The 19,482-nt window shown below is 34.6% G+C and overlaps 1 protein-coding gene across 1 annotated transcript in view; it reads right to left on the bottom strand.

Moving 5' to 3' along the window:
- RALGAPA1 (Ral GTPase activating protein catalytic subunit alpha 1) overlaps nt 1–19,482 on the bottom strand; it is a 130,942-nt gene that overhangs the window by 85,245 nt on the left and 26,215 nt on the right. Inside the window, 7 exon segments of the mRNA XM_032112672.1 lie at nt 5,355–5,495; nt 9,637–9,798; nt 12,007–12,244; nt 12,941–13,070; nt 14,304–14,452; nt 16,698–16,835; nt 17,301–17,489. Coding sequence (XP_031968563.1) covers nt 5,355–5,495; nt 9,637–9,798; nt 12,007–12,244; nt 12,941–13,070; nt 14,304–14,452; nt 16,698–16,835; nt 17,301–17,489 — 1,147 coding nt within the window.

Here is a 19,482-nt window from a genome sequence, read left to right as displayed (position 1 = left end):
ATTTATGAGAATTACAGAATTAAGTACTCTGATACCAAAAAACATCCTGCAGCCTCACAACAGTTAACATTAAAGACACTTTTGTTTATGAAAAGATCAGAATTTGTTATTATCATTTAAATTAGTGATTCCTTGTCTCTGTTGAGACTCTTCCTATGTTAGTGTCAGTACATACCATAGTTAACTGTAATGAAAGCTGCAGTTCCAACATGGATCACCTACAAATTGTATGGAAGTATCAGCTGATTTCACATTATCCACAAAAATAAAGAAACTTCATGTATCTCTTCAGATTTCCTACTACGTTATAGGAATACTATATACTATCAAATCACCAGTGCAGGCAAGACTAAATATCCCTTACAGACAAGTCAACTAACTGCTATCCTTGTAGTCCTTTTATGAGATAAGCACTTTAAACAGCAAGGTGAAACCAGTTTACTCAATTTTCTGTGGGCTTTCTTTTTGATAGAATCCTTTATTCCCCAGACTAATTTTTACTACCTACTACTTAAAAAGTTGTAGAGATGCTTTCAAACTCAGGAATAACAGTAAATAGCTTAAATGAAACACCAGCAGGAGTTATTTGCCACATATAAACAGACTTACCTTGTTCTATCTAGAAGGTTTAAACTTCATGAGTGCAATGGTGAATTTACTTAATATCAGAACAAAGTTTAAGCCCCTTTCCCTCCCCTAACTTTTATGTGTTACAGCTAAAATAACTATGTGCATAATTACATTTTAAAATATTTCTATTACTAAATATTATATACAAATATTACTAAGTATTTCAAATTATTACTACATTGATCTCTCTATATATATAATCTGAAGTCCCCTTAAAACCTGTTTGAACTGCTTACACTTTTCTGAGAATGTTAGAGATGGAGCTGCATTTTCTCATATCCTCCTTCTCAACAAAACATATAAACCAGAGGAATGAGATATGTTGTACTTAACTAAACATATGTGTTCCAAGATAATGAAAAATGCTATTTCCATGCTCAATTTTTCAAAGAAGTTAAAATTCGGAAGTAAAAGTTTTACCTCATGCAAAGTTTACTGAACTGTAAAGAAGCTATTAGACAGGAAATTGAGAGATCTATATTGGAAAAAGAGAATGACATCCAAGCTATCTCAGAAAATAAACATGAACTGAAAAATCATCGAATACAACACAATCTATTATTCCTTTTCTCTTCAGCTTTGATAAACAATAAATGTCCCATCATTGCTCTTGTTCAACTTATTACTAACTACACGAACTAACACCCTCTGAAACGAATGGTGTCTCTCTCTAGTTGGAACTGTTATTTCAAACTCCCTACTGACTTAGGCAGAGATTTTATGCTAACATAGTCTCAAGCTACTTCTTACAGCTGCAAAGAAAGGACCACAGAATTCGGTCAAAAGTGTGCATGATGATATATATGAGATTAATACATGCAACTATGATACAGTGACCTCAGATTGAGCCCTCAGTATGCATTTTTTGTATCTATTATAAACTCAACCTTATCTAAAGCAGCAGCCTAGAAATCCCATGCTGTGCATGCATGCAGTGATCATGACCTTCTAGGATGTTAAAAACAATTGGACAGAGAACTCAGAATGCACAGAAAGCAGCTCCACACATTGAAATAAATTCAGCTAGATTTATTTCAATGTTGATCCAGAATTAATTTTAGGTGCTCACATATTCATGACAAGCGCATACGAGTACACATCTTCAAACTAACATGTGCTTGTGCCAATGAAGATTTCTTTTTTGTAGAACAGGAGGAAACGAAGGAAATGAAAAACGTTACTGCAACACCAGCACTGAAAACACAGACAATACTTAAAAACCCAAATGAACTGCTTCTTTTACAATCAGGGCTCACCCTTGCACACAGGTATTACAGTCAGACTGGGACACCATAAACTCTCAAGGAGTTTGTACATTGCAACTGTGTGCCAGCAGGCTGACCCTGGGTATCTGACCCTGCGCACCCTTAGGAGAAAAATTGCCGCGGTTCCTCATATGGTACAGTAAGGAAAAGCTACTGGTACATCTGGCCAATCTCAGCCAATCACAACTTTCCTAAATCAACCTTGCCTCTCCTTTTGCTGCTAGAAGGCAGAAAGAGAAGGCAGCTTTTCAGCATCAAGTGTGAGATAAATATGCTAAAATACAGACCCATGGAGAGACACATTCTGACAAGACAGCATGAGTGCTAATAGAAGATCCCTGTGTAATGCTGGGACAGGTTTTTATTTCATCATGCAAAGTCAATTTGGGAAGTGGAGAAAAAATAACATTTTGCTTCTGAGTTTTCAATAGTTTGTTGGGGATTTTTTAAAAGAACACAGGCATTCTGTGAGTTTCTGAGATTAAAGAATAATTACAGCCATACTGACATTACAATTATGATTTCTTTATATTTCATCTTAATGATTACTTAATGATTTGGGAACAAGGTTGTAAAGGCATAATATGGATCTCCCTTTCAGGTTAATATTTGATTCTTTTAGTCCCAGTGGATAAGGAAAAATCTCCCACCTGCAATTAATTAGTTTGCCCACTGCTTCTAGGAATCTTGCCTACATCTCATTGACACTTTATTCCAGGTCTTGTACCTGAAAACCCCCAACAGTTCCAGAATGAACCATCATTTTACTAGTTATTTTGTACATGTGTAGGACTGGAGGAAATTCTTTTTAGAAATATTTCAGATTTGCAACAAATATACTGTAACAAATCACTTTACTAACTAAACACCTTAAAGCATAAATCACTTTCACTTTCTGGATACTACTTGAAAAGTTGCAAATATTCTGCACATGGAAATACAACGTTACAGAAACGACATGAAGGAATTACAATCTTAGCAAAAGCATCCTCTATGACACTAGACGACTGGATGTCAATATTGAACTTTTGCAATATATTTTATCAACCTACTGATTGATCTTCAAGCAGAAACACTATGTCTCACAAATTATAGTCAGGTTTTCTGCCTTACTCTTGAAAATTAATATACAGTACATAAAGTAAAAGTTTGGTCATGAATGCTTTCTGTTAAGACTACCTGTCCAGATTCACGAGTGTTCAGTGGGTCCACCTTTCAATTATGAGTTTTACAGCTAAAAAGGAGCTGAATACTACTTCCAAAAACTTAATATTAGTCATCCTATTATTCTGGAATAATTTGAAATGTCCTCTCCTTCAAGCTGTGTTGGATCGTAAAGTCATTTTGGATAACAGGGATATTCATATAACCCTGTAATAAGATGACGGGCTGTCACAACTAGCTAAACATCATTCATTACCTAGAACGCACTTACGATAGAAACAATTTGATTACTTTCCAAATTACATGCTGTACATCTGGAAACAGAAGGCTTTCAGAAAATAATATATTTAATGTAAGAAGAAAAGACAAGGAAAATGATAAAGCTTCATGTTAAAAAAAAAAAGGAAGAAGAAAGAGAGCACAATTTAAAATGCGGAAAATTAAAAGAGCAAAGTGCACTCTGATCCAGTGGACAGTGTTTCCCTTTCTCTGCTACCTCCCCATCAACACTCTTAACAGCTTGCTTTTCTTCACTAGAGGTTTTTAATTTTCTGGCAATGTTCAAGATTCTTGGGCACATCATGAAGCTGCTGCAACACCCATCTGTTTGAGAAGACATCAAAACCAGGAAGGGCCTAGGACTTTTTCTATGTCAGAAGTGCAAAGGTCTGTAACGTCACTTTACTTTTATAATTACATTTGTCATACAGTTTTTCTATTGGATGACTATCAACATAAAGGATAATAGCAAGAGAGCCATCAGGTCTGGGACACATTAGAAGTAATATGCAAGCCAGGACTTTTCAGAAACATGGATGATAAAACTGACTACAAAAGCACTTTTGCCTTGTTTAAGAGAAGATAATTAAGTATCAGCAATTATGTGATGAAATAATAGTCCACTGTGAAAGCTCATAACCCTTCTGTAGGTGTTCTTAAGGTCTCCATTAAGCATTGACTGTTTCCAACAATGCTATGGCCAGGTAGGACCCATTTTCTAAAAGGTTGTTCACGTATCATTCCTAGAAAAATCTCTAAGTTATAATCACTTGTATCTCAGAAGAGATACTCTTTGCACTCATACTTTTATTAATTTATTACATATTATTTTTATTTTATTAAATTTTGTTTGTGGTGTCAAGAATTGCATTCAAATATTTCGTAACTGTTCATTGTGAAAGTCTGGTCTCTCTAGAGTGGGCTCTTTCCTGATTGTCCATTAATGTTTTCAGACTGAATACTAAGGCACCAAATTTCTGTTTCACAACAAGAATTCTGTCACACATGACACATGACTAAATACAATTATGAAGATACAGTTCTTGGCACTTCTCAGGTAACAAAGGCAGGCAGGAGAGACAGAAAAAAAAATCTTTCATAAAACAAATACTGTCATGAAGTCCTTATATTTGTATGCCATTTTGACTATGTCCTCCCACTGTGCTTTAATTTTTTTTTCCACTCATTGATAAAAAGGCAGAACATGATTGTCAGCCTTAACACATTACTAATTTATACCTATGTAATACTTGGAAAAATTACATTATCTGAAAACATGCATTTTTAAAGTCTGTGCTAATTCTAATTTTTGAATCTATTTGTTCAAATAAAAGTATCCAAAGTAAGCTACTGTCCAACTTGTAGCCAAACACCCTGCTGGACGAAAGAGAATGTTGAGGAAAGCCACAATCCTAAAAAATGGATCATTTGGAAAATAATACCAAAACACCACACTTGAGAATTCCACACTACAGATTTTTTTCATGGTTTTATATAGTAATGAAAACCAGTCACACTCCAAAGCATATTATATGATACCATATTCTTTTTTCATTGGAGCTGAAGTGTATCATCATGGTTGTTCACACCATGTCTATGACACTGAATTAAAAAATTTACACAGAAATATGTAAGTGGCAAACTAAAGTAAAATTAAGTTCTTCCTTTCCCTCCCTCCCTCATCAAAAATAAAAATTTTAGATTAGTTGTACTCTCTGGTAGACAGATATTATATTGCTGCTTACCAATAAATTGGAAAAGTGAAGAGATTTCTCAAATTTTCTCTTTTATGATAGTAAACATTGGCACAGCACTAACTTCTAACAGTTCCAGAATGAATTGTAAAATAGCATGGTATCTTACAAAACTCAAAATATTAATTCTTTATCTCTTCCCCTCTCCCACCATCCCCAAAGTATTTTTACTTTGAAAAATTTAATGGTTTAGCAGAATTTGAAAGCAGAAGGTTTAAAAAAGTGATAAAGGGGGTGCAGAAATTAGCAGAGGTGGCACTACCTGAAAGCTCATCAGAAAGGGGAGTGAGAACAATATCAGGCAAGAAGGGTTTGGAAGTATGGATCAGAACAGGAGCACTTTTAGCACTGCGTATATAGGCCGATGGCAGAGCACATTCACCAATGGATCGGCTTCTCATGGCTTTAAAAAGGAAAAGAAAGAAGTGGGGAAGGAAAAAAGAAGAGTGACTATAATGAAAGGCTTGTGTCACAGAAAAAGCAGCAACAGAGAAAACAAAGATAAAAAGGAAGAAAATTCAAAAATTAAAACGTTTCAGCACGGCAGATATTGGCAGAGCTGTAAGAAAGAAAAAAATCAGTGGACACATAAGACATTCTGAGTTTTCAACTTTTATGTAAAGCAGCAACAATGCCTTTATTATGAGGATTACAGAGATTTTGCATTTGAAATCAATAAGGTAATTAACACATTTTCCTACTGCATCAGGGGTTGAAAAATCAAAGTTAAAGTTACTCCGCACGCACTCTGGATTTGATTTTTTTTAAACAGAAAAAGTAACTTGTACTACATTTGCATTTTTCGAATTTCCTTTGATTTTATCCTGAAAATGCATCTCTGTATTATAGAAATACCCATACTCTTGAATTCATCTTCTCCAGAAGAGATTCAAAATCATAAGGAGAAAATGATCAGTTCTGTGTAGAGAAATTTGCAATAAAGCTTGTTATAGCTCCACATTAAAAATGAAATGACTGAAGTGAAATGGTTTGACAATGAAAAGCATTAAATTGTTTTATCCATGGGGCCTGGCTTTTAATTGATACTGGGTAAATCTTGCTAAACTAAGGTTAATTCACCTTTTCATATCTCACATCCTGCCAACATTCCTACAGAATACAAAACATACATAAGAATTGTAGTATTACAATCAAGGTTATACTGATACTGCATTCAACCTCAAGGTACACTGAAGGTCTTCAAAAAGTAATATTCGTTGCTTCAGGCAGCTTCCTTTCAAACTGCTGTAAATTTGCTAACTTTTAAAAAAATTATTGGTGATAAAATTATTGTTGATAAAATTCTTCAAGGAAATTTCAGAGTATCTTACATAAATATTTTCAGTGCAATACTTAATTAGTCTGAACTTTTCTCTCTATATGTGTATTTTCAAAACAACATGGAATATAGACTTAGAATCTTAGTGCTCCTGATCTGCATGGCAATCAAATGTATGTGAATAGAGTGCAGTGAAAGTTGAGCACATCACACTTCTAAACCAGGTTAAAGAATTGTTGCTAATAAACACATGCAGATAACCTGGAGGTCACACAGAGCAGAAAATACATTTGACAAATGCAGCACAACTTAAGTGGAGTCTTAAATTCAGTTTGAAAAAACAATTCAGAAAGACAGATCTTTTAAGACTGAAGCAATGCTCTAGTAAACTTTATATGACAGAAACTATTTTTTTAAAAAAGGCAGTTACGTGTAAAGCTTTAGAGTCAGTTTAAGAGATACAGTAATAAAATTCAGGATACAGTTATAGTTAGATGCATTACATTCATCACTGGGAATCTTACAGTGAATGAAGGCAAGAGAAAAAATAAAAACTACATAGTAAATGTTAAGGAACTTTTCCAGCCTAAATTATCCTAAATAAATCAAGTTTTTGATATTGGATACTGTGTTGATTATAAATCTTAACATAAAGTGTCCCTTTTAATTTGACTAGATTTTTTTTACACCATATTACATTCAATTAAACAGTTGAGTGGAGGCAGACAATATCAGAACACGTAGATATTTGATAGTTTATAATCTTCCACTACTGTCTATACAAAAGCAGAATAATAGGTAAGTAAATTCTTTCTGATACAGTATTTTTATAGGACTAGAACCTGCCTAAACTCCTCTATCTAACCTTACAGATTTTTCAACCCATATGCATACTATGTTTAAAGGCCCTTTCCAAAAAATCACTTTACATAAGTTCAGGCTAAAAATGTACACACTGCGTATCAAAAAAGCTGTGATTTTTATTTGAGTAACACGCACACACACATATTTGGTGCAGCAATAAATGTGTGCTGGCATGATGATGACTCAAAAAATAGAGGTGCAAAGATGTACACAAAATGTGTACAACATAAAACAGATGAAAAAGAAACTCCAGCTTTTTCTTACCATAAAATATTCAACATCCACATCCCCCTTACTCAGATATTAAGAGTATATGTTACTCATAATCAAAGGGAATGTAATACATATCACGTATCATGCAACATATTTAAGGTCTGACTCAATTCCAGACTTAGCTTGCAGACCTAGCGATAAACTGAAGGAGAAGATCTGACCAGCAAAATGTTCTAGATTTTACTTATTGTGGCTATTTTTTTGTAATTTGACCCTGAATTAATGGCACAGATTAAGAAGCAGCTGAACAGCCCTCTTGGCAGACCTGAGGGGCAATAACAAACAACCGTTTTCAGGCAGTTAAGATATATGTAACATTTTGTAACATTTTGCTCATTAACACTTAAAAAACCTGAAGTTTGGGATTCTAGTTCTGGCAACTCTTTTTGGACTTACCGTCTTTTAAAATCATCCTAGCAATGCTGGGATGCTTGTCCACAGTTGGTATTTTGCAACACAAATACAGTTGAAATTTTAACTGGTTGCAGTGATGCAAACTTGGCTTATTAATATCAAATATGTAAGATAATTGGAGGAAAGAAACAAAACCATGGAAGCTAAAGTGCAGTGAAACTAAAATCAGATTACTTTGCTGCTAACCAGGTCAATATAAAGCTTGATTAGGATAAATTCCAGTCATTTTAAGGCTAACATCATATAAATAGCCATCTTTTCCATTGCAGCAAAACAAAATCATTAATAAATTGACCAAACAACATAACCTTCTGAATATCTGAAATATTAACAATTTGTAAAGGAGAAATTTTAACATAAGCTTTATCTTTTAAAGACAATTAAGATTTAAAACAAAACCACCATTACTGTTAATCACAGACTATCTACAGAGAAGCAGAAATTACATTTAAAGGATCTGTGATCCATCAGGAAAACTAGGTGCTGTCAGCATGAGATACAGGAAAAGCTGTGTAGCATTTGAATGTGCAAAAAAACCAGGAAATTTTGGAATCGGGACTTCATTTTTTCTCATTTCTGTATGCCTTACAGGACAATTAATTCTCCCAAATCAACAGGAGCCTTGGGAGAGAAAAACTTTTTAAAATGGAGAATTTTGAGGCATATTCAAATAAAAACTTTGTCTAAATAACCTCTGTGACTTAGAAAAATTATCTTCAAATATTTTTGGAAAAAGAAGGAAAATGTCAGTTTCTGAAACGCTAGCACAATTACATATTCAACTGCCAATATACATCCCAAATTTTTAAAACTGTGTCAGAATGTACCTACTTCCAAGAAGTATCAGTGAACACACAACACACAATGACCAAAGCTACTACTACCATAAAGATAGTAAAAATGTAAGAGATATTCCTTAGAAGGTTCTTCTTTTAAATACAAAATTAGAATCAGCTTAATTTTCCTTCACATAAGCAATAGCACTGAGATCATCAAGATGAGACAACAGAGTAAAGAAATTTGTAGTTCAGTTCCTGTTAACATAGTCTAAGAAAATCATATGAACATAAATGAGTCTTCTTTTGAGGAGTTCACCTAAAGCATTGTTCAGCATAACTCATTTATAACACAGCAAAGAGTATCTGCAAGTAATAAAATTCAGAAACAGGTGACTTCAGAAATGGAGAATTGCACACATCTGTGTCAATCTTTCATTATTGCAATATTCAGGGTATAGTAAAAGACAGCACATTTTACAACCTATGCAGACTTACACATATTTTTCCCAGTTTCCTTTGTACAGTTTGAGAATACTCAACCCATCTTCTGCAGTTCATGAAAACACATACTTAAGAAACCTTCTCTTACCCACCTATCAGCACCATTGCTCACACCATTCCAGCTTTTTTCTCCTTCATATATACACAACAGTATTATTTCCCAATCCAGCTTAAGCACGTGATCAAACTCATTAAGAATTAATACAGCAACTGCATTACTTTCATTTGCAGTAACTGTAATTCTAGTAACCACAAGCTATTCAGCTACCCTCAAAGCACATAGGGCTGCATAATTTACACATTTAACTAATGTGTAAATCATTATAGATAGTATACCATTGTGGAAAGAAGCTATCCATACTGCTATAGAAATCAGTTATCAATTCCTTACCCTTTCTCAAATGTAATTTTTATCAGCTCTTACAGATACTTACCAACTGTTTTCTGCCGTACTATGCTCCTTGCCTTTTCTGTTCCTGGAGAGCCAGTGGTTGTAGCACTGCGTTGTCTCATTGGTGCTTGTCCAGGCTGATCACGGCTCCAGCCTCTAGAAAAGGACTTATCAACAGAAGACTTTGGGAATTCATGCCCAACTCCTGCAAAAATAAAATTGCAAATCTATTCACTTCTATTCTGCTATCACCAGATGATTGTAGATGTGCTCTTCCAAACAATTTTAAACCTTTAAATTAAGTTACCAAAGCAAGCATGAATTCAAAAGCTAAGCCAGCACTAACACTGAGGGATACCCAAACTTTTTCAGAAATGTTGGTGCTATTAAACCACTGTAATTTTCTTTTCTGAAAAAAGGGGCTTACAAAGGTTGTAGTCTGATAATATATGTAACTTTTTCTTTGCTGTTCCTACCAGATAAGACACACAAAGTCATACATTTCAAAACATTAATATTGTGGGGGGGTTTCCAAATAATTTTGCAACATTGAGGAATATGAAATAATGATAGCATAATTTTACACAAAATGCAAAAGCAAAAAAAATTTGACGATGGGCTCAGAGAACAGGGCTCTTCAGAAATTGACAGAAAATCCTATAGTAAGATTAAGATGGAACAAATCAGATTTGACATTTACATTGAAGTAAGTAAAGCTCATATGAGAAGCTATCAAAAACAGCTAGACACAAAAAAAGAAGTGAAGAATATTTGCAATGTATTTCCTTATCCAGACTGAGCTCATTAATAATCCAAACTGACACAATTACAATCATTAAAGGGGCATCTTTTTGGAAAAAGAGAGCCCTAGTCCAACATGTTCATTATTATTAGCAAACAAACAAGGACAAAGAAATTTGGCATAATTTGTATGATATCTATTAATTCTAAAGCTGGACTTGACTCTGCAACTCACATTTAGCAATGGAGGCTTTCTCTGAAACTCTGTCACTGAAGGTTAACATAAACTTTTCTCATCTGGCTCAGATGATTCAACATGCTTTTTAAAGCATATATTCAAATAACTGTACACGTTCTTACTACACATTCTTATCCTATATCAGACTGCCATTCTTTGTTTCATTTTTGTTGGGTTTTTTGTTTGTTTGGGTTTTTTGTTTTGTTTAACCTGTGTTTTTTTAGTAAGAAAAAGAAGAAAGCTGTGTAGTACAGGAAAACAAATAATGCATGGTCTGGAACAACCTCTCAAGGTTGACTACAGAGAAATGTATTTCCAGTTGTCACACAGCAAAAAACCAAACCAAAACTGTGAATGATGACTGCTTAAGATGAGGCATAGAAGCATGTGAAATGTTTTAGCAAAAAAAAAGCTTGTAGCAACATCCTCTTTAAGAGAAGGAATCCATATACGTTACTTCTCCATGACAAACCCTATGATAGCACTAGGAATTACCTTCCCTCAGGTTTGATTGGAGAACCACATCAATCAGAACAGAGAGAGATAAAAAGTAGACTAAAAATTACATGGTTTTACATCTTTATTACTCACCCTAAATATAATCCTGCCTCTCACTATTAGATCACAATGCACTTTTTAAAGTAGAATATTATCATTATCCATGTTTTACAAAAGTGGAACCAAAGTGACTTCTAATGGTCACATGCAGAAGGTCTGTCTCCAAACTGAGAAAAGAATCCAGGTTTTGCAATTTTCAATCCAGTCCTCTATCAAGGAGGACAAACTTCCTGTGCCTTAACAATTCCAGAACTGCACCATTATAAGCCACCTCCTCTCCCCATATTCTGTCTTACAGACTATTTTATGCATTTTTTAGGAATCATTTCAAAAACAGGTACCACTCATATGGATTATTAAAACTATACTTTCTCTTCAGTAGTCCACAAGGTTATCTTAATAAAAACTGTCTTCACAATGGGCTAGTGATCAATTAGTGCCAAACAAAACTATGTTCACCTCACATTTAATCTTCTAACATTTCACGACCAATATTCCAATTGTGCTTGCAATGGCTTCATTTTCACCAGATGAATAGCCTTTTTTATTTTCAAGAAGTTATGATTGGGACTCAACTATTTAATTGCTTTGATAAAAGGATAAAGGTATAACCCACTACAGTGCAACATTTTAGTTTAAATTCAACACACTTTCAAGAACTATATTTCATATGCACCAATTTGCAGAAATGAATCTTAACGTGATGATTTTGTGGTAGTTCTAAAAAGCAGCTTTACCTTAAAGAAACAGGGCTATTTCAGGTGATACAGATGCCTAATTAGGTATACAAAAAAAGCTAAGACCAAAATTATCCTGGGCCCAACACCTCATTACACCAGCTCAAATTCAAATTATGTCTATACAGTGTTGTCTTACCTTTGCCTTTGTGTTTTTTCTGCTTCTGCTCACTTAATTTATCCAATGGCAGGTCACTGAGGTCCAGGCTATACAAGTTTCTAGCTAATACTTTAGTAAGTGTCTCCATTGTCAGTGACCACTCAGTGGCCAGCTCTTCCCAGTACGTCAGGGATGACATTACAGACAGCAAGTCATCCCAAAGTTCTCGAGAAATGTACACATTTAGATTTGCTTTGATCCAAGCTACTATAAGAGTCTAAAAGAACAGAGAAAAGTTGGATTGTGAACATAAGTTGACAACATTCAAATGTTACTATTTAAAAGGAAACTTCAAACTGCCACAGAAATTTCATTGTAGTCCCAACATTCTTTTCCTCACCAGTACACACAGATTTTTAATGAATTATCAAGTGTTAACACAGGGTTCTGACTTACATACAGAACAACTGCTTTGACTCATTATCTTCTGTATTCTTTTTTGTTCCACTAAAGAAACTGGAGGCTCTACAGATCCTAGTCACTGAGAACCCACCAAACGGCACTTTGCAACTAAAAGCTTTGAAAGCATTTGCTACAGCTTTTCGTGAGGAATTACAGAGTTCTCTAAGAAATAAAAAAAATCCATCGATTAGGCAGGGATTCCACAGAAGACTTCATGCCGACTTGAGCTAATTTTGCTACGGAAGCAAGCTAAAACTGCACACACTGCCAGTTATCCTTGCCAGTTACTCCAACTCAACTAAAGGACAGCAATTATTGAATTTTACAGTACCTCAAATACTGTAGTCACAGTGTCACTAAAATATAGGACAGAAAGTAACAAATGTAACCAGCTCTTTGACCCACACCACTCACATTATCTGGGTAATGTATCAGCCAACAGTGGTTGCTGTATCTAATGTATTCATGAAAATTAGGCTGAATTAATTAAAGTGAATTTATGTTTACTTGCCTGGAAAAGAGGTCCTGCAAGTCTTCCAGCTAAAGTGGAGTTTTTTCTTCCTTGATATTGCAAGAAAGTTTGGGGTGGTATTTTCAGCACAGATTCGGTTACCCTGAGCAGCACAAGTAGCATCTGTTCCCTGCAAAACAGTATTAAACTTAGAGTTATAATTTTGTTATTCTTCTGTATATACCAAGGTATTTTTAAAGGTAATAATCAAGCCTGATTTGCTCAAACACATTCCAAAAAGGAAATAATGATTACAAAGGGCCTAACTTGGTTCTTGCAAAAGAAATTATTCCAATCTTTTTTCACACTTAAGAGTGAGGAATCCCTGTGGCCCTCTAATACCCTCTTCCAAGTCATTCAACTGCTACCACCTTCAATGGCCTGAAATTAGAGGCAAAGTTTTAAATGTATTTTCAATCTGAGCTTTTTCCTCCTATGTATTACAGGTTTTGGCAATTTTACATTATCATTAACATCATCAATTATTTCGTGTGGCACAATCTTTTCCATCGTGGTCTAGAGTCACCTCTTTACATTGATGTGAAACTGAGAAAGAAAATACCAATCTAGTAGAATCTGTTTTCTATTATCACTCCCAAATTTCCCAGTGGCTAGCTTGACTGGCTCCTCAGAAGAGGAGACAAGCTTCACACGACACATGGTGCCAGTTGTACTTACCCAGAGTTCAGGAAATACTACTGACAGATTGAATGCAAGTCAAGTTAAAATTGAATAAATCGGACATTTGAAACCCCCTTGCTACTTCTTCCTTGTAATGGAGAATGGTGGCAAATACCACCTGATTACAGACTACTATTTAGAAGAGTGGGAAATGATAGAAATTCCTTTAAAACAGGGTCCCTTGTACCTGCTAGGCACTGTAAGCACTGGAAAGGAACAACACAGTTACACAGTACACAGACTCCTGTATACAGTTACAGGTCAAGAACAACACACGCCTGATTGTAATAGTTATCCATGCTTATCTGGGTTTTTTTGTTTATTTTTAAATAAGGCTGTGAAACTTTGTATGTTTTCATATTTTAGTGCTTTGATACATGGGTAAAATGCCCTGGAAAAAATCATCAGTAGCTCCTTAATAGCAGCCTATATATCCCCAGCTTAGTCCTTTTTTGCACTGAGGGCTAAGCTGCCACAAATTAACTAGGAGCTTACTAGAGGCTTTAAGAAAGCAGATAACCTCCCCTGTGCTAAGTTGTCTGTGATGTTCAAGTTCATGTACTTCCTGATTTAGAGGAACTGGTTCATATAACCAGTACTGCTCTACTGTGTTTACTACCAAGTAAATTTTCACATTTGTGTTGTGAACTAATAATCTAAGATAAAAGCATTATCATTTTACCATGTCTTCTTGTCCATAGTCACTTGGACTACCATGTGGCGGTAGATATTGAGAATGCGTTTGCACATATCAGTGTGTTCATCCAGCAGAGCTTTAAATTCATTTGCAGGTTCAAGAAAAAATATATTTGAAGAATTTATTATAAAAACCTGCAAGCAGAAAAGAGTGGATGTTATGAGACTGAAGCACTTTGATGTTTTCAGCAATTCAGTTGACAGAACCAGGAAGAAAAAAATCTATAACAGAAAATCTTTATCAGAAAAGGTTGTGTATGCACATGGAAGTGTATGTTTAAATATGTTAGCTTGCAGTATGATTAAGCAACAAAGAGACTGATCTTTTTCCCATTTTTTCTACAAAATCTATTTGTATATTTTTGTTCTCATAGACAGATGGTACAACAGACTACTCAATATGATTAGTTTAATATGATGGACAAAAATGTCCCAGTAAGAAATCCACCGCACAAAGTTCCACCTGTAAGCCAGGAACTGACTAGTACAATACATGCTGAACTACTTGAAATACTCCTGGTACACAGCATGTGTTTCAGCATGACACGGCCTGTATTATGTTCTGAGAAACTAAAGCATTCATCCCACTGGGATCAGTGAGGCTTACCAAAAGCAGGAAACAGGACACATTCCCCAAAGTGACTGACTTCAGTGGACAGTGAATTAGGGCCTTCAGAATGAAAATTATGGAAAAAAAAAAAGTAGGCAAGGACATTGTAGGAGCTAGAGAAGCAACTACTGAAGTGTTACTATATTTTTATGAAATATGAAAAAAGTTTAGAAAGCACTTGAATCTCAGGTCTAGATTTTCAAGTATTTTTGTGTCTTTTCTAATCTACATGTAGAGGAAGTCATTGGTACTAAAGTCATAATTTCCCTCTACTGACAGCCTTGGATTTTTAATAATTAAAAGCTATTAGTATGCAGGTTTACATTCACTAGCCTCAACTAATGAACCTAACCTACACTAAGTGCCTAGAAATAAGTCTATGCAAGCATTAAATGGGAAAAAAACTCAAGACAGAAGTCTTGGATTATTGATTCACAGAGAAAAATCAAACGTGGTTCCAGGTCAGGAAATCTCTCAAACTGAGACATGGTACTGTCTTAGAATGATGTCTTGACTCTGTTTCAGGCTAAAAAAAAAAAAGATATTTGGTAGTCAAATGAACCTTTGTCTAAAAAAACTTCAACGTGAATAGTCTTCAAGACATTGTCAGAAGCGTAAGCCTTAGTAGTGTACTGCAAACCAAGACACCTCGTATTTCTTTTCTCAGTAACACTTTATATTCTAAAAAGTTGTTGAAAACAAAGATTATGAAGCTTAAGTTATTGTAACATATTTGAATTTAAAAGTGATGTCAATTACAAAGTTAATTTATATATGTAACAGCGTACAGCACAAAAGAAAACCCTATTCAGAAAATCATTCAAGCTGTAGTAAAAATGAGTTTTACTTAGCATGGTCACACACAGCAGAAGTGCACACAATAAAGTGGCAAATGCACATGTCTATTTTATTTAGTTCAGAATCAATTTTCTGCTGCATAAAAGAGTATTATGGGGGCTAGAGTCATATATGCACCTATATGAATGCACGTACACACACATATACATAAAATGCACACACTTCATTTAACCGTAAGAGCATTTCAAATACCCTCAAATTATACCCTCTTGATTTTCTATAGCCTCAACATCAGTGAAGCATTTTGCTAAACATTTGAAATTAACACAATTTCTACCCTGTCAAACTGCTTAGAAGCAATGAAAAAACTTCTGTTAGGGTACAACTCCAACTCTTGCTTTCCTTAATGATATCACTGCAGAGTTATGGTGTCTCATCAAATTTTTCAAACGTGCTGCAAATTCAGAAAAAGATGAAAAAATATCCCTGTACACCTTATTAATCAGACTACAAAAACTACAGGATCAGATGTTTTGGGTTTTGTGAGTAGTAGTGTAAAAGAAAAAAGCCTCTAAACATTCTTACAAAACACTTAATTAGAATTATTTGAAGATATTGAAGTCACATAAGGATTATTTTTTCTGTAATATAATGCAGAGCAGAATGCATGTTCTGATGCAAAATTAGCAGATTTTTTTTTTGTGTGTGTGTGTTATCCAATACTGGTCTATACATTGTCCTACTTAAGGTCAATAAAGATTTAGTGAACCACTGTCATTAGTCTAACATTTATCATCATAATTGTTACATTTTAGAAAATAATTTTAAAATTTAGAGATGCTTTAGTGATGCATGGGATTCCCTGGCAGAAGTATTGCACTACATTCCACTCTTTATGTGCTGATAACAAGTATTTTAGGTAATTTTAGATAGATAATTTAGAAAAAATTAGGTATCAAATCTGTTTCATACCTGCAATATTGACTGCACTCCAGCTCGTACATTTTGCTCTTCAGTATCAATTTCAGATGTTTTATGCAAAGTGTCTTCATAACACCCATTTCTTGTCCAGTTTGAATTTCGAACATGACTGGGGTTCATCCCTTTTTCCTGAAAAATATTTTTTCTTAAAATTTCACAGATATTTAGACAAGAATTTTGGCTTTATATTAAAGGAAAAAGGATATAATAATAGACAACGGCAGGCAAATGCACCTAAGGCACAACAATATTTCATGAGGCTTGTAGCAATTATCTTAAAGTACCTGAATCAAGTAAGTACTATTTTTGTCATCCTTTTATTTATATATAATTTTTACACAGTTGAAAGGTGGCATACTGTATAATCCACATCTCAAAAACAGTTCATAAAATGATATAAAATTTTAAATTGAACTAAGCCCATTAAAAAGCTACAGAAAATGGATAAAATTGGTAGCTCATTCATACAGTGTTTTACCATTGATTTTCCCCAGAAATGCTCTGACATCAAAGTAAACCACGTAAACTATCAAGGAAGCCACTTCTCTGTCTACTGGCATATTAATGCACAAATATTAACCAACAATATTTTACCTCTTCTCTTTCTTTTCCTTTCTCTGATGAATTATGGTCAACATTTTCATCACAATCTACAGTTGTGCACTGCATTATTTCTTCAGGTTCTTTCATAAATAAAGGTTTGTCTTCTTGCTGAATCCATTCCTGATACACCTTCACCACCTTCCTCATGGCAGCTGCTTCACATATCGGCAACAGAAATGCCTGCAAGTAGAAGAAAAAAGAAACAAAACACAGTTACAATACTTGAAATAAGTTGGGCTCTATAATGTGTAAGTTCTAAGAGAAAAGGGTGGAAAAATACAGCCACTGTAGGATCCTAACATACAAATTATTGCTAAACCTAAATGTTTGCTCACTTTCTTCATATGTAAACTGAAAACATGAAAAAACCTCCACATTTAAACAAGAAAACTTACCAAGAAATACTTTGAAAACTTAATTGCCAAAGAGAGAGAGAGAGATGAGAATCCATGCAGGCTTAACTGCTTAGCACGTAGCCTGCTGAACTTAAGACCCATACACTCATCAAAATATGCAAAATGAATGAGCAGAAGCTCCTATTACAACATCTTCCATTCAGAGGATTTGGAAGAATGGAGTTAAACCAATTCTAAACGACTAAGAAAAATTCAAGTGACACACAATACTGGTAGTCATCTACCTTATTTTTAGCTAAGTAAAATTTTACAAAACAGTATCCTTAAAGTAAATGTCTCCCTGAAAAGATTTCAGAATTACTGTTTCTAAAAATCATGCATTTGAGTTGGTGTGATGGCTGATCAGTGCCCTCTTCAGAAGGTTTTCTGTATTGGCTGTACTGGTAACAACTAGTCATAGACCAGAAACTTTTAACATTAGTCAGATTTTAACTACCTATAAATACACTTACCAAAGACCATGATGCCCTAATTATATTTTTAGAAGAACAGACAAACTACACTAACACACAACTTTACTGGGTCCATGCTGTGACTGTTGAAAACTAGTTGCCCATATCTTTTAAGGAGGGCCCACTTAACACCAGTAGTATGTTCCCTCCGGAAACAGACATTTCATACCATTTTCACACTAAAAAGAATTCAGCTTCAACTGACAAGCTCAGTCATATACTTGCTCATCAAGTCTAACATTCTTCTGCAAGCCCATATACACTTTTTTGTACCCTCAAGTCTAAAATGGACAGAACTTGTTCTCTACAGACAATCTTTCCATCACTCAGTCCCACTGAAACCTTCTCTTGACTGGAATAACTTAGCCCTAGTGTTTTACAAACATTACAAACACCTTGTATATTAGAAATTAATTTACACTGAAAACTCCTGGCTAAATAATGATGTAAATAAGATCTCATACTTGCACATGAAAACAAAATAATCTACATAAATTCATGGAGTGACTTGTGAAAAGAATGAAGAAAACTGCCCTTGCTTCTTTTCACTGTGGGGACAGTTTCTACATAGACCATTGATAATTTAGACTCTACATTCAATGCCTCAGACTCTGTAAACTCTTGAGTGTCAGCTGAATTCTGGTAACTCTGCCATGTCCTTCAGTAATGTGTCCAAGCTCTTTAATACAAGGGATGCGGATAAGCTTCTGACATTTATTTGCCTCATTCAAAAATACCTATTTCATCCAGATAAAAGATTTTTAAAATGTTCCGCTTTCTGCTGTTTAGAACAATGAGTGTTGTGCATTTAACTTGAAACTTAGTGTATTTTTCTTTACTATTATTCAGAAAACTCTCTTGATCTATAGCATGGGGCATAAAGAAAGTTTATCTTGTTCTATTCTCCCATATTGAACTCAAAGTTACTATTAATAAAGACTCCATATTCTGGCATATGTTCTCAGTTTAAATTTGTTCAATAGTTTCCAGTAGAGAAACACTATTTTGAGTATGCTCAGCTAACATTTCTGGTTGCAGTAAAGGCAGAAACAGAAGCTGCTACCTTCTACAGCCACCTGTCCTACTCTTCTGATGAACACTGTCAAGGTAAGGACATTTAGATGCTCCTAAAACAGCTCTTTAACAGCTGCAGACGCCCACAGGAGGCTTATGTTAATATGGTTGGTTGTGAGTTCTAATACTTACAGCTTTGACATATGAAAAGATTAAACATTCCCGTCTATGGGGAACTGTGAAGTCCAACTTAAATGTTGTTAAACTGGTTATTACACATATAAAATTAGA

The sequence above is a fragment of the Corvus moneduloides genome, chromosome 6 (genome assembly GCF_009650955.1).
Source record: "Corvus moneduloides isolate bCorMon1 chromosome 6, bCorMon1.pri, whole genome shotgun sequence".
Lineage (NCBI taxonomy): Eukaryota > Metazoa > Chordata > Aves > Passeriformes > Corvidae > Corvus > Corvus moneduloides.
The sequence above is the reverse complement of the archived record's forward strand: the minus strand, read 5'-3'. Positions and strand labels throughout refer to the sequence as shown.